The sequence below is a fragment of the Lithobates pipiens genome, unplaced genomic scaffold (assembly GCF_037356315.1).
Source record: "Lithobates pipiens isolate NorthernLeopardFrog02 unplaced genomic scaffold, aLitPip1_a1.2 Scaffold_30, whole genome shotgun sequence".
In the NCBI taxonomy this organism is placed as follows: domain Eukaryota; kingdom Metazoa; phylum Chordata; class Amphibia; order Anura; family Ranidae; genus Lithobates; species Lithobates pipiens.
Genome location: NW_027507791.1, coordinates 36,176,587 through 36,191,031, shown reverse-complemented (window position 1 = coordinate 36,191,031; position 14,445 = coordinate 36,176,587). Strand labels below are relative to the sequence as shown.

Here is a 14,445-nt window from a genome sequence, read left to right as displayed (position 1 = left end):
TTTCACTTTTTTTTATCACTTTAATCGTCATTAAAATCAGTGCTCCCGCCAAAACGGCCGTTTTTTAAAACTTTTTTTGCATTGACCCATGTCCCCTGGGGCAGGAGCCAGGTCCCCAAACCCTTTTTAGGACAGTATCTTGCATATTAGCCGTTAAAATTAGCACTTTTAATTTCTAACGTTCGAGTCCCATAGACTTCAATGGGGTTCTAACGTTCGTACAAATTTGGGGTCCGTCGAAAGTTCTGGTGCGAACTGAACCGGGGGGTGTTCGGCTCATCCCTATCCTACACTAACATGTGCACCTGCTGGGCACACTATATGAACTGCATGAATAAATACATAGCTTCCTCGGATTGGCTGAGGTGGAGAGATGGGTAGATGATGTCATGATGTGGGATGGGATGTTTAAGTCCCATAGCCAGAACAAAGCGCTGTGTAGAGTTTATACAGAGCACTTGGGCCAGCATGGACCAAACTAATTAAAGTATAGCTGGAGATTAGTTTTAAGGTTTGACCCTTTGGGTATCTATACCACAACATTTATATTTTATTAAGAAAAATGAGAAATATATTGTGTTTTGTGCACTAAAATATATATTTTTACTGAAAATATATGTTGATAAACTGTTTCCTTCAGAATATATATAATGTGTGGGGATTTTAACTGATCTTTAGGCCTAAAATGTGCCATTAATGATTGTGCCCTATGACCAAGACAGCTGTGGATCACATAAACATGCGACAAGACTTAATAAATAAAATAGACCTGAGGTTTGCCTTGGTGATCTAGCCGGTTTGCCAATAAAAGGGGCATACCCAAGATAAGTACTGTATTTGCTGGCGTATAAGACTACCTTTTACACTTAAAAAAAATGCCCAAAAATCGGGGGTCGTCTTATACGCCGGGTATACAATGCTGCCCGATGGATGTCAGCCCCCAAATGTCTGCTAATACTGTATGTGGCTTCAGCTACAAACTGTGTACGCCATTGAGCCTGGCTTTTAGGAAAAAACTCAAGACCTTCCTCTTTTAGCAGATGATCAAAGCTCGCCACAGCGCCTAGAGGTGATTCAGTTCGCATTGTGCGCTATACAAATATTTCATTCATTTATTCATTCATTCAATCCCGGCGAGCGATGTATTCTATTAATGAATACAGAGCCAGCTTGGATTGGAGTAATAACCTCTGCCAATCCGAGCAGGCTACATAGAGTAGCCTGCTCGGATTGGCTTTGAGAGAGAGAGAGGCAAGGGCTGATGATGCTACAGCCTCTGCCAATCCAAGCAGGCGTTGTATTCATTAAAATAATACACCGCTCACCATACTTCCCTGGGTAAATCCATTCACTGATCTCCTACTACTATACATCCTGCTATTTGCCTTTGAGGTCTCAGGCACCCAAGAGGGACAGGTAAATCTGGGACATATGACAGGGGGGTTATTGAATGCATTTTGGTGGACAATTCCCATAGAATGTAACCCAAAAGTGGTATAGGTTTGGTTAGTGAAAAATTCTACTTTCCAGAGTTGTGGCATTCAATAGATCTCTGTTTGTGTTATTATTGTTTGATTTACTTTATGACATATCACAGCATGGCGGATGAGTAGTTGGCATTCTTGCTTTGTTTTTTTTAATCGTTCTAATGTTTTTTTAAAATGGTGTTGCCTCAGAAGGGGGGTAGTGTTATACCGCGAGTATTGCCCAAAACCTATGTTTTCACTTGAAAAATAGGGGGTCGTCTTATACGCGCAGTCGTCTTATACGCCGGCAAATACGGTAATAAATGATCGTGGAGAGAAATGTGCTGAGAAGTGCCCTGAAAAGGGGGTAAAAAGGGGGGAGGGTATCACGCACTGGAACTGACAAGGAGCATGGGTGAGTGATCTGCTTAAATACCCCCTGGGCTCCTCCCATAAATTCAGACCACCATACTGGCTTTCTTACTTAACATGTATAAAAAAAATGCAAAAACTGCCCTGGCAGTGAAAGGGTTAATACACTAAGATCTAATATGGCCGGTATATTATTTATACAATCAGTCAGAACACAATATTAATCAGATCACTTCTATATATTTATATATGGTCAGAATATGGGGACCTCTACCAGGGCGCTCTTTAACCACTTCAGCCATGGAGAAATTTCCCCCCTTCCTGACCAGGTCAATTTTTGTGATATGGCACTGTGTCGCTTTCACTGACAATTGCGCGGTCGAGCGACGTTGTACCCAAACATAATGTCTGTCCTTTTTTTCCCACACATAGAGCTTTCTTTTGCTGGTATTTGATCACCTCTGCTGTTTTTATATTGTGTGCACTATAAACAAAAATTGTGGCAATTTTGAAAAAATATATATTTTTTACTTTTTGCTATTATAAATTTCCCCGAAAATGTAATAAAAAAATGTCTTCCTTAATTTATGACAATATGTATTCTTATACATATTTTTGGTAAAAAAAATAAAATTTTGTGTATATTGATTGGTTTGTGCAAAAGTTATTGTGTTTACGAAATAGGGGATAGTTTTATGGCATTTTTATTATTTTTTTACTAGTAATGGCGGCAGATAAATTGTACACTTTTGACACTTTTTTGGGACCATATAAAAATGCACTGATTACTGTATAAATGAGACTAGCAGGGAAGGGGTTAACACTAGTGGTGATCAAGGGGTTAAATGTGTTCCCTGAGAGGTGTTTCTAACTGTATGGGGGCTGGGCTGACTGGAGGAGGAGAGAGATCTCTGTTCCTAATCACTAGGAACAAACAATCTCACTCTACTTCCCTGACAGAATGGGGATCTGTTTGTTTACACTGGCATATCCCTGTTCTGCTTCTCTCTGGAGCGATCACAGGTGGACCCGCTGGCTGGCTCCCCTGCTAGTAAATTGGCACAGATTGCCGTGTACATGCCCAACTTACGATGAAGGCAATTTGTGCAGCCGAGCCAACCTGCTGTACAACTGCGGCCGCTGGTCGGCAAGCAGTTAATAACTACTGAGACCCCATGATGACTGCATAGACTATTTTCTGGAAAAGGTGAACTTGGTCTTTAACATTGTGCACATCTCTGCAATGGAAACAAACTGCTACACAATATTTTTGTACAAATAAAACAGATAACAAATCACTTCCAATGATACATTTGATATTTTTAGGGTTTACATTCACTTTCCATTTTTATAACCTCCATTCCAATGTGCAGTAAAAAATGATTTTCTAAAACAAGGTTGTTTCCATGTAATCTAATATCAGTTTTCAGATAGAAATATTTTAGTAGTTAGGAGACGGGACATGGCGCTCCAGAGAAAGGGGGAGGAGTAATGTGGTCACATGGTTTACAGTCCATAAAAAAAGACATTATTAGAAATCCTATCTATACTGTTAAAATAAATACAAATTCTGATCTGACGGTGAGGATTTGTTTTGAAAATGGAAGAAAAGAGCAAATCTGCCAAAGAGAAAAGGAGAGAAGAAAGATAGTGGTGAGGAGTGCGGTGTATGTGTACTGTGTTTATCACTGACAATGGAGGGACACTTGGGATAATTAGTGTCAATCATTATTTTGGGATAATTAGTGTCAATCATTATTTTGGGATAATTGGTGTCAATCATTATTTTATCACATTGTTGTCTGAAAACACAAAGTCCTGTTACCTGTCTGTGTGATCTCATCCAGAACCGACAATAAATTAGGATGAGGATGATCTTCCTGTAGTTCATAGAGACATTCCCAGAGTCCAATCACAGCTTCTCTTCCCAGATCCCGAATATCTTGTAACAAGGTGCGAGAGAAGGAAGACGGGTCTTTTTTCATTGATTGGTATTTCTGGAAAATAGATCTTATTATTGTTTCATATCTGCTGTTAAAATGTAACTTATTTTTTTCTGGTATAATACATAAAAATGATTCTGGGTGCTTTGAACATTTCATTCAGAAAAGAACATCTTGTTACAGGGAAGTTATACTGGGTACCGCTGACACATGCCTGAACTCTTCCTGGCCTTTGTGTGCTTTTACATTTCTCCCATCACAATTGGATGTAATAGGACACTACCAGAGCTGCAGGTGTTCTGTCAAATATGGTGACCCATCAGATTTAGTAACGGAAGTGACGTTTTGTCGTGGCCATCTTGCTACACCCCGCACTCCTCCACAGTAAGAATACAGTGAGAAGGTGGCAAGCGGACATCTTTATACACCCACCGGAGTCTTGCATTACACACCTATTTTTAACAGTTAATTCAGCTTATATAGTCAAATTAAGTATTTTGAATGTTTACATATTGAATTTTAAAATCAGAGGCGAGCCTGGTGATCTCATATGTTTGCTAATATGATAGAACACCCCTATTTAGAAAAATCAACATCAAAACAATCTGACAGATTTCAAAATACTCAATTTGACTATATAAGCCAAGTTTACTTGTAAAAATAAGTGTACAATGCAAGACTCTGGTGGGTGTAACAAGATGTCCACTTTCCGATTTCTCACTGTATCCTTACTGTGGATGAGTGAGGGGTGTACCAAGATGGCGGTGACAGAATGTCACTCCTGTTATTAACCACTTAAGGACCGCCGTATTGCCATTGTACGTCATCACAATGGCACAGGCAGGCACAAGCACGTACATGTACGTGCCTGCCTTCCAGCGGGTGGGGGGTCCGATCGGACCCCCTCCCGCTGGATACGGTGGTCCGGTTCGCTCCAGGAGCGATCCGTGATGAGGGGATGGCCGTTGGTTTCTGGCCACCCCCTCTGGATCGCTCCTGGCCAATGACAAGCTTCCTCCCACTGTGTATTGTTTACACAGGAAGGAGGAAGTGATGTCATTCTCCTCGGGGCGGTCTTTTTGACCGGACTACGAGGAGAAGACTAAAAGTAAGTGCACCAAAACACTACACTGACACATAGGTACACAAACCCCCCCGATCTGATCGCTGCATTAGTGTCACTAGTGTCGTTAGGTAGCTAGTTATTTTTTTAGGTTCACCACCAGGTTTTTATAGCGTTAGGTACCCCCATATACTACCCAATAATGGTTTTAACCCCGATTGCCCCTAGTTAACCCTTTCACCAGCAATCACAGTATAAGTGTCACTGGTGACGCTGGTTAGCCAGTTAGTTATTTAGGTTCCCCGTCAGGTTTTTATATAGCGCCAGGGACCCCAATATACTACCTAATAAAAATTTGAACCCCCTGATTGCCCCTAGTTAACCCTTTCACCACTGATCACCGTATAAGTGTTACGGGTGACTCTGGTTAGTTTGCTTTTTATAGCATCATGGCACCCACCATTTATTACCCAATAAAGGTTTAACCCCCTGATCACCCGGCGGGTGATATCAATTAGGTTTTAGGGTCAGGGTCTGCGTCGCCCCAAGCAGCGCTAGGTTAGTGCCAGTACCGCTAACACCCACATGCAAAGCATAAACCTCCTGTAGTGGTATAGAATCTGAACAGATCAATATCTGATCTGATCAGATCTATACTAGCGTCCCCAGCAGTTCAGGGTTCCAAAAAAATGCATTGTTAGCGGGATCAGCCCAGATACCTGCTGGCACCTGCGTTTTGCCCCTCTGCCCAGCCCACCCAAGTGCAGTATTGATCGATCACTGTCACTTACAAAACACTAAACACATAACTGCAGCGATCGCAGAGTCAGGCCTGAACCCTGCGATCGCTAACAGTTTTTTTGGTAGCATTTTATATTTAAATCCGGAAGGCAGTGCTTGGTTTTCGGGGTCCCGTACGTGGCTAGGCTCCCAAAAAGTCCCCCACATGTGATATCCCTGTACTCGGGAGAAGCAGCAAAATTCATTTTGGGGTGTAATTTGACTTATGTCCATAGCATGTGTGAGCAATATATCATTTAGTGACAACTTTGTGCAAAAAAAAAAAAGTTTGTAATATTCCCGCAACTTGTGGCAAAATATAAAATATTCCATGGACTCAACATGCCTCTCAGTAAATAGCTTGGGGTGTCTACTTTCCAAAATGGGGTCATTTTGGGGGGTTTTGTGCTATTTTGGCATTTTATGGCCTTCGAAACTGTGATAGGTAGTGGAGCGAAATCAAAAATTTGCACCCTTAGAAATCCTGAAGGTGGTGATTGGTTTTCGGGGTGCCGTGCACGACTAGACTCCCAAAAAGTCCCACACATGTGGTATCCCCATACTCGGGAGAAGTAGCGGAATATATTTTGGGGTGCAATTCCACATATAACCATGGCATGTGTGAGCAATATATAATTTAGTGACAACTTTTTTTTTTTTGTCATTATTCAATCCCTTAGGACAAAAAAAATAAATATTCAATGGGCTCAACATACCCATCAGCAATTTCCTTGGGGTGTCTACTTTCCAAAATGGGGTCATTTGGGGGGGGGGGTTTGTACTGCCCTGCCATTTTAGCACCTCAAGAAATTAGATAGGCAGTCATAAATTAAAAGCTGTGTAAATTCCAGGAAATGTACTCTAGTTTGTAGACGCTATAACTTTTGCTCAAACCAAAAAATATACGCTTATTGACATTTTTTTTACTAAAGACATGTGGCTGAATAAATTTTGCCCTCAATGTATGACTAAAATTTAGTTTATTCGATTTTTCTTATAACAAAAAGTAGAAAATATATATTTTTTTCAAAATTTTCGCTCTTTTTCCATTTATATCGCAAAAAATAAAAATCGCAGAGGCAATCAAATACCATCAAAAGAAATCTCTATTTGTGGGAAGAAAAGGACGCAAATTTCGTTTGGGTGCAATATTGCATGACCGCGCAATTACCAGTTAAAGCAGCGCAGTGCGAAATTGGAAAAAGACCTCTGGTCCTTAAGGTGTTTATTGGTCCGGGGCTGTAGTGGTTAAATCTGATGGGTCACCATATCTGACAGAACACAGGCAAGAGAGACAACAGATCAGATTGATACCATTCACTACAGGGGGTGATAATGGGATTCAAAACATATATTTAACCACATCCCACCCGGCCAGTAGCAAAATGATGGCCACAGCGGGGATCAGCTTTCCTGACTGAGTGTCACATGATGTACAGCAGGATAAGCCGCTCATGCGTGCCATCAGGGAAGCACAGCATGGCAATCAGTGGTGCGGTGTGTCGGTTCAACACAACGCTTCTCCGATCTAGGTAAAGAGCCTATGAGGTAGGCTCTTTACCACATGATCAGTTGTATCCAATCACAGCTGATCACATGGTAACCAGGAAGTGCTGTTTATCTGCTTTTGTCTATTTGCACCGACAGGTGTGAGTAGAGGAGAGCCAATCAATGGCTCTCCTGATAGGGGGGTCTGCAGTGATAACCAGCGCATTGATTATCAGTGCAGACCAATCAGTGATGTCCACCATTGCCTGCTAGTAATACCAATCAGTGGCCATAAGGGATGTCAATCAGTTCCTATTAGTAATGCTAGTCAGTGCCTGCTCATCAGTGCTGCCTATCAGTGCCACAAAACAGTGCCACCCATGAGTGCTGTCCATCAGTGCCCATCATTGCTGCTCATCAGTGCCCATAAATGTCACCTATCAGAGCCCATCCATACTGCATATCAGTGCTACCTATTCCTTCCCATCAGTACTGCATATTGGTACCTCCTCATCAGTGCAACCTCATCAGTTCCCATCAGTGCTGCATATTGGTGCCTCCTCATCAGAGCAACCTCATCAGTTCCCATCAGTGCTGCCTCATCAGTGCCCGTCAGTGAAGGAGAAAACATACTTATTTACTAAATTTTATAACAAAAACAAAGAAAAACATGTATTTATTTTTTTAAATTGTAGCACAAAAAATAAAAAAGCGAGTGGTGATCAAATACCACCAAAAGAAAGCTCTTTGTGTGGGAAAAAGAATGCACATTTCATATGGTTAGTGTTGAATGACAGTGTAATTGTCATTCAAAGTGTGACAGCGCTGAAAGCTGAAAATTGGCCTGGGCAGGAAGGGGGTGAAAGTGCCGATATTGAAGTGGTTAAAGAACGTTATCTCAACATTTCATATTTCTGATATGTGCCTGCTGTACCAGGTAACTGTGCTAAACAATATCTCATTCTTTTTATTGCTTTCTTTGTGTGGAATACCAGGTGATCCTGCCAGTCCCCCTGTTTCCTATATCAAACTGACCACTCTAGGCATTAGAGTTCATTTTTTCCAGCTTTGTTCTAGCTGTGCTGGAAGAACAGCCTGCCTGTCCTCTAATGGCCGATTCCCCCCTCACAGCCTTTTACTGGGAAGATTGGTATTCTGCGGTTTCTCCACCCCCACCTACTTAAAGCTGACTTCAGCTGTTGGGAAAAAAAATAATATAAGGACATTCGCCTGTCCAGGGAGCCCGCTATGTCACCACCCCAGCTGATCTTCATATCAACTCCCGGGTGCTGCCGCCGCCGCCATTCCTGGTAAGTGAAACCAGGCAGTGAAGACTTTTGGCTACACTCCTTGTTCCCTACTGCACATGTGCGAGTCACGCTGCACGTTCCGATTGGTCCCTGCTGTCTTCTCTTCTGGGACATGTGTGTCTCCTAGAAGACAGCGAGGGAAGGAGGATTTGCCAGGCATTGCATAGATTTTGTGTATTTTCCCCGGAAGTTGGAGCAGATACCGGGATTTGACAGGCATCTTCCCCCCTCCCCCCTGAAAGGTGCCAAATGTGACACCAGAGGGGGAACTCAGAACAGTGAAAGTTCCATTTCTGGGTGGAACTCCGCTTTACACTCCTTATGCAGCGGGGAACAAAGGTAATGGAAAAAGTATTTCTGATGTATTTTATATCTGTACACAAATACTTTGCCTTTCATTTCAATTTATACTGAATGGATTGTTTTACAAGGTGATGGTTCACAAAACACTTTAAGGGCAATTTAATAAAAGATATTTTAAAATTATGGGGCGTGGCCAGATGTAGGCGAGGCAGCAAGTGTTTCTTCAGAGCTCTGTCTATCCTGCACTCATCCGGTCCTTAGGAGCAGTTTTGCTCATGTTCAGAGCACAAATCCAGGCAGGGCTCAGTGCCCTCATCCCAGGGATGTCCTCATCAGCCGCCAAGAGGACTCCGAAAGCACAGAAGGAGCACCTGACCCACTCTATGAGAGGCATAGAGATTGGGTCCGCTCCCGCCATCTTGTCTTCTCAGTCAGCAGATCAGTGCACCAAACAGAACGCTGCAAGGATGGAGTAAAACACTGGGGGAGATCTTCCTGATTATCCGGAGCTCTCAGCAGAGCATGAAGCAATCACCAGACCCACCCTGGAGGCCATAAGTGCGAGCGAGGCTGAACTAATGGGGCGGATAGATCATAGACCACTGCTCTGCAGAATGCACCCTGATCAGGCAAGACCTAGATAAGTCCCAGGAAAGGCTGACAACAGAGGAGGACACACACCTATCAGAACTGAGTGATCTGGTAAGATCCAGTGGCATTGTTATGGGGGTGCAGTCCACACCTGGGTGACACCAGGTTTAGACTGGCACTTTCACTCACATTGTGAGGTGCATCACAGCTCCCTCCTTCCCTTCCAAAATCTCCCCAGCTCCTTGCGATGTGCGGGCAGAGTGGGGGAGGAGGGAGTGAAGCAGAGACAGAGGTGCCCAGGGTCCGACCGTCCCACACACCACACACAATGTGGTTGCAATCACATCTCAGTCCCCACCGGTTACACTCACTGCCCCTTCTCAGCTCTGACATGTATACAGGCTGGGAAGAGCCGAGGAGGAGGGACACCATCCACACTACAGCCCCTGCCCTAAGGTATGTAACAGGAGTACTGCAGAGGAGGGGGGCATGGTGATTGGGAGGGGGGCATTGGCAGGTAAAAATTATGCTGCCAGAAGTGATTTTGGGAGGGGGATAGAGGATAGGTGCTAGGGGGTGCTTTTGTTTTGGGTTAGAGAGGACTTGTACTAGAAGTACAAGGAGGGGGCAGATTTGAAGTTTGACCCCCAGCACAATTCTTCTCCCCTCCCAAAGCACCCCCTAGCACATATCCTCTATCCCCAAAGATTCCATCCTAGCTCCATCCACCCCCGATCCCATCCCACTCCATCCACCCCTGATCCCATCCCACTCCATCCACCCCCTGACCCCATTTCCACTTCATCCACCCCCCCCAATCCCACTCCATCCACCCCTGATCCCATCCCGCTCCATCCACCCCCTGACCCCATTCCCACTTCATCCACCCCCCGATTCCATCCTGCTCCATCCACCCCAATCCCATCCTGCTCCATCCACCCCCAATCCCATCCTGCCCCATCTTCCCCTGGATCCCATTTCAGCTCCATCCATCCCCCAATCCTTTCTTAGATGAATCCATCCCACAAAACCCATCCTGGCTCCATCCATCTCACAAAACCCATCCTGGCTCCATCCATCCCCCGATCCCATCCTGGCTCCATCCACCCCACCCCAATCCTGATCCAATCCTGGCTCCATCCACCCCACCCCAATCCCATCCCAGGTCCATCCATTCCCCCCGTTCCTGGCTCCATCAATCCTCCATACCATCTCAGCTTAATCCATCCCCCTGATCCCATCTTGGCTCCATCCATTCCCCCGATCCCATCCAGATGCCATCTATCACCCTGATCCCTTCCCAGCTCTATCCATCTCCCGATCCCACTCCAGTTCCATCCATTACCCCAATCCCATCCCAGCTCCATCCATTGTTAGGGGGGAGAGCCATGTCAAAGCACAAGCCTGTTAAGTGTGGGGGGGCCACACCATGTTTTATCACACCAGATGACACCAGGCCTAGTGATGCCACTGATCCCTCCAACACAAGGCAGATGAGGCAAAGGACAGGCAGTGAAGGAATAATATATGGGTAGTGGTATTCCCTGAGGATCAGAGGGGGCTCCACCTGTTTTGCTGAGCAGTTCTTCAAACAGTTACTCTCCCTGTAAGATCTACCCCCACCTATGTACAGGGCAGCCATTAGAAATTTTGGGGCCCCTTACACAGATTTTGGCCCTCTCACTGGTCGTCCCACCAAAACCACCCACTGACCATCCCACAGAGTCCTTCGGTTCACTCACTTTTATTTTAACACTCTTACACCTTAATATTTTCAGTACTAGGTTCCCTTTAGGGCCCAGCACAACTCACCTGGCACAGCCTTTGCCTGGGAAACAACAGTGATTGAGTTTACTTTTGTGTTTGATCCAGCTGATATGTACTCTGTGTCCTTCGTGTATGACCCGGCTTGTATGACCCTCCTTGCTTGTTTCTGAATTGTTTGGACTCTGATCTACCCGTGTATGACCCAGATTGCCTAGACTACGCTTTGCCTGATTCTAATGTAGTACCCTCATCTGTAGCCGTGAACTACAAGGTCTAGTAAACATCTGCCTTCATCTGCAGCGGTGAACTACAAGTCCCAGCTGACCTGCTCTTCATAGACCTGCTCATGGTATGTGCTCTTGTTCTTTGAACTCTGTATAATCAGCACACCTGAACTGTTACCTGTTATCTGCTCCTAGCCTGACAAATATATGAAAAGTGGATTACAAGTCATCACTGCTTTCAATATTTAACAATAAGGGATTACAACCCTCCCATAGCCCTTATTTCCTCTGTGATACATGAATCAATCAATATAGCTATTGACTGACTAAAGCACAATACCTTTATTCTCTTTAATATCCAATTTAATTTAATTACCAAGCATATCAGCTTTAGATCAAGGGAAGGGATTCAGATAGGATGCTGTAACTCTAATGGTATGGTATATGAGGATTAAGGATGAGCCGAACTCCCCCCTGTTCAGTTTGCACCAGAACCTGCGAACAGACCTAAACTTTGTGTGAACTTTAGAACCCTATTAAAGTCTATGGGACTCGAACATTCAAAATCTAAAGTGCTAATTTTAAAGGCTAATATGCAAGTTATTGTCCTAAAAAGTGTTTGGGGACCCGGGTCCTGCCCCAGGACATGAATCAATGCAAAAAAAGTTTTAAAAACTGTAGTTTTTTCGGGAGCATTGATTTTAATGATTAAAGTGAAACAATAAAAGTGTAATATTCCTTTAAATTTCGTACCTGGGGGGGTGTCTATAGTATGCCTGTGAAGGGGCGCATGTTTCCCGTGCTTGGAACTGTCCCTGCACAAAGTGTCATTTCTGCAGGAAAAAAAGTCTTTTAAAATCACTCGCGGCTATAACGAATTGTTTGCTCCCGTAATACAGAGAACACTCATTGAAAGTCATTGATAAAAAAAAAAAGTGTGGGGTTCCCCCAAATTCAATTACCAGGCCCTTCAGGTCTGGTATGGATATTAAGGGGAACCCCGTGTCAAATAAAAAAAAAAAATTGATGTGGGGGTCATCCTAAATATCCATACCAGACCCTTTATCCGAGCACGCAACCTGGCAGGCCGCAGGAAAAGAGGGGGGACGAGAGTGCCCCCCCTCCTGAACCGTACCAGGCCACATGCCCTCAACATTGGGTGGATACTTTGGGGGTCTGTGACCCCTCAAAGCACCATGACCCCATGTTGATGGGGAAAAGGGCCTCATCCCAACAACCCTGGCCGGTGGTTGTGGGGGTCTGCGGGTGGGGGGCTTATCAGAATCTGGAAGCCCCTTTAACAAGGGGACCCCCAGATCCTGCCCCCCTGTTTGAAATGGTAAGGGGGTACAAAAGTACCCCTACCATTTCACAAAGAAAGTGTAAAAAATAGTTAAATAAGACAAACACACTTTTGAAAAATTCCTTTATTAAAAATAATAAACATAAAAAAAAAAAAAGATTCCAGCGGTGGTAATCCACTCTTGCTATCCAGCGACGGATGATCATCTCTCCGGGGTCCAGCGATGGCTGGTCTGATCCAGCGACAGGTGATTTTCAGTCCAGCGCAGTCCATTCATGCATCTGTCTTCTGTCTCCACTGTCGGAGACACTGCGGGGATCCCAGCGCCTGAGGTTTCTTATATTAGGAGGGCGGGGCCATCCGTCACCTGGCCCCCTGATGGTAGTGAGGGAAGCCAGGGCTTCCCCAATGACGTATGGGTGACCCCCCTCTGATGTAATGCAGTTTTCCGTTACATCAGAGGGGGGCGGGGTCATCCATACGTCAGTGCTTAAATATGGCGCCGCCGAGATACACAGAGCCATCCTGTGTATCTCGGCTCCTCTCACAGTCCTGCCCTATGATGGACATAACACAGGTCCAATGGCGGGACTGGGCATGACTGTGAGCAGAGCCGATATACATACATAGCCGAGTCTACTCGGCTAGTTTTGGCTCCTCTCACAGTCAAGCCCAGTCCCTGTGTTATGTCCATCATAGGGCGGGACTGGGCATGACTGAGTGGAGCCGAGACTAGCCGAGTACACTCGACTATGTATGTACATCGATGCTGCTCGCTCAACCACTTGAGCGGGGAATGACTGGGGATCGGCGTGTAACATGCACCCACGATTTTCTAACTGATTTTAATGCGAAAAACGATAAATACGATACATACGATAAATACGATACATACACACACACACACACACTAGATATAATACAAGTACATATAGAACTTGTTATATATATTGCCTTTTGATATACACACACAAGTATATGATGCATACAGGACACATATCCATAAACACCTATATATCCCCTCTTCCTCTCTATAGGCCAGACACCAGAATACATATCCATGTACGTACAGGTCAATGAACAAATATAAATCACACCTATCCATGGTGTACAGTACACATATCTAAGATGGATACCCATAGATCACATCCTTCTCCTCCTCCACGGAGCCAACTTTCACCTCCATAGACCACAGACACCATATCCATGTACATACAGGTCTATCTATGATAAACAAAAATAGATCAACATTTCCATGGTGTACACAGATCTATGATGTATAAATATAGATCTCACACACACACACAGAGATGCATACATATAGAAGAAACACAGAGGTCTATGGAGGTGAAGGACACCTATAGATCCCCCCTGGACTCACCCCCGATAATGATGGTGTCATTCCCCTTTGACGGCCGGGATGACCTCTCTCTGGATCTCGGCGGTGTTGAGAGGGCAGAAGCGGCACATCACCTTGATGCTGCATTCAGCGTGGTCTGCCATCTTTCTGGGGGGGTCACAGCTCAGCTCATCAATAGAAGTAGTACAATAGGAAAGGGGGAATCCCCGATCAATCAGCCTCCAGCCTGGACACTACATGGAGGCAATCACAAGGAGGCCCTCCAGGAGATCAGCCCAGCCATCCAAGCACCACCATCCACCTTCAACTGCCAGCTTTGTCACTTCACTGCATCACTGGGTCCCTCCCTGAGCATGCTCCCTGGCCTCCCTTCTTGTCTGTCTGCCGCAGGGCATGCTGGGATTTGTAATCTGGAGGCAGGTCTAGCAGGTGCTGGGGGTGGGGAGGATCCTGAATAGAATTTGATGTGCAAAAT

The 14,445-nt window shown here is 44.7% G+C and overlaps 2 protein-coding genes across 8 annotated transcripts in view; one reads left to right on the top strand and one right to left on the bottom strand.

Moving 5' to 3' along the window:
* LOC143942631 (NACHT, LRR and PYD domains-containing protein 12-like) overlaps positions 1-14,445 on the top strand; it is a 1,996,551-nt gene that overhangs the window by 856,274 nt on the left and 1,125,832 nt on the right. The gene's annotated exons all lie outside the window — the stretch shown is intronic.
* The window catches only part of LOC143942632 (NACHT, LRR and PYD domains-containing protein 12-like), a 305,905-nt gene that overhangs the window by 234,943 nt on the left and 56,517 nt on the right, over positions 1-14,445 (bottom strand). For all 7 annotated transcript variants that reach the window (XM_077463990.1, XM_077463993.1, XM_077463994.1 and 4 more), the window contains exon 4: positions 3,664-3,835. In XM_077463990.1, the coding sequence (XP_077320116.1) occupies positions 3,664-3,835 (172 nt within the window). The remainder of the gene's footprint in view (positions 1-3,663; positions 3,836-14,445) is intronic.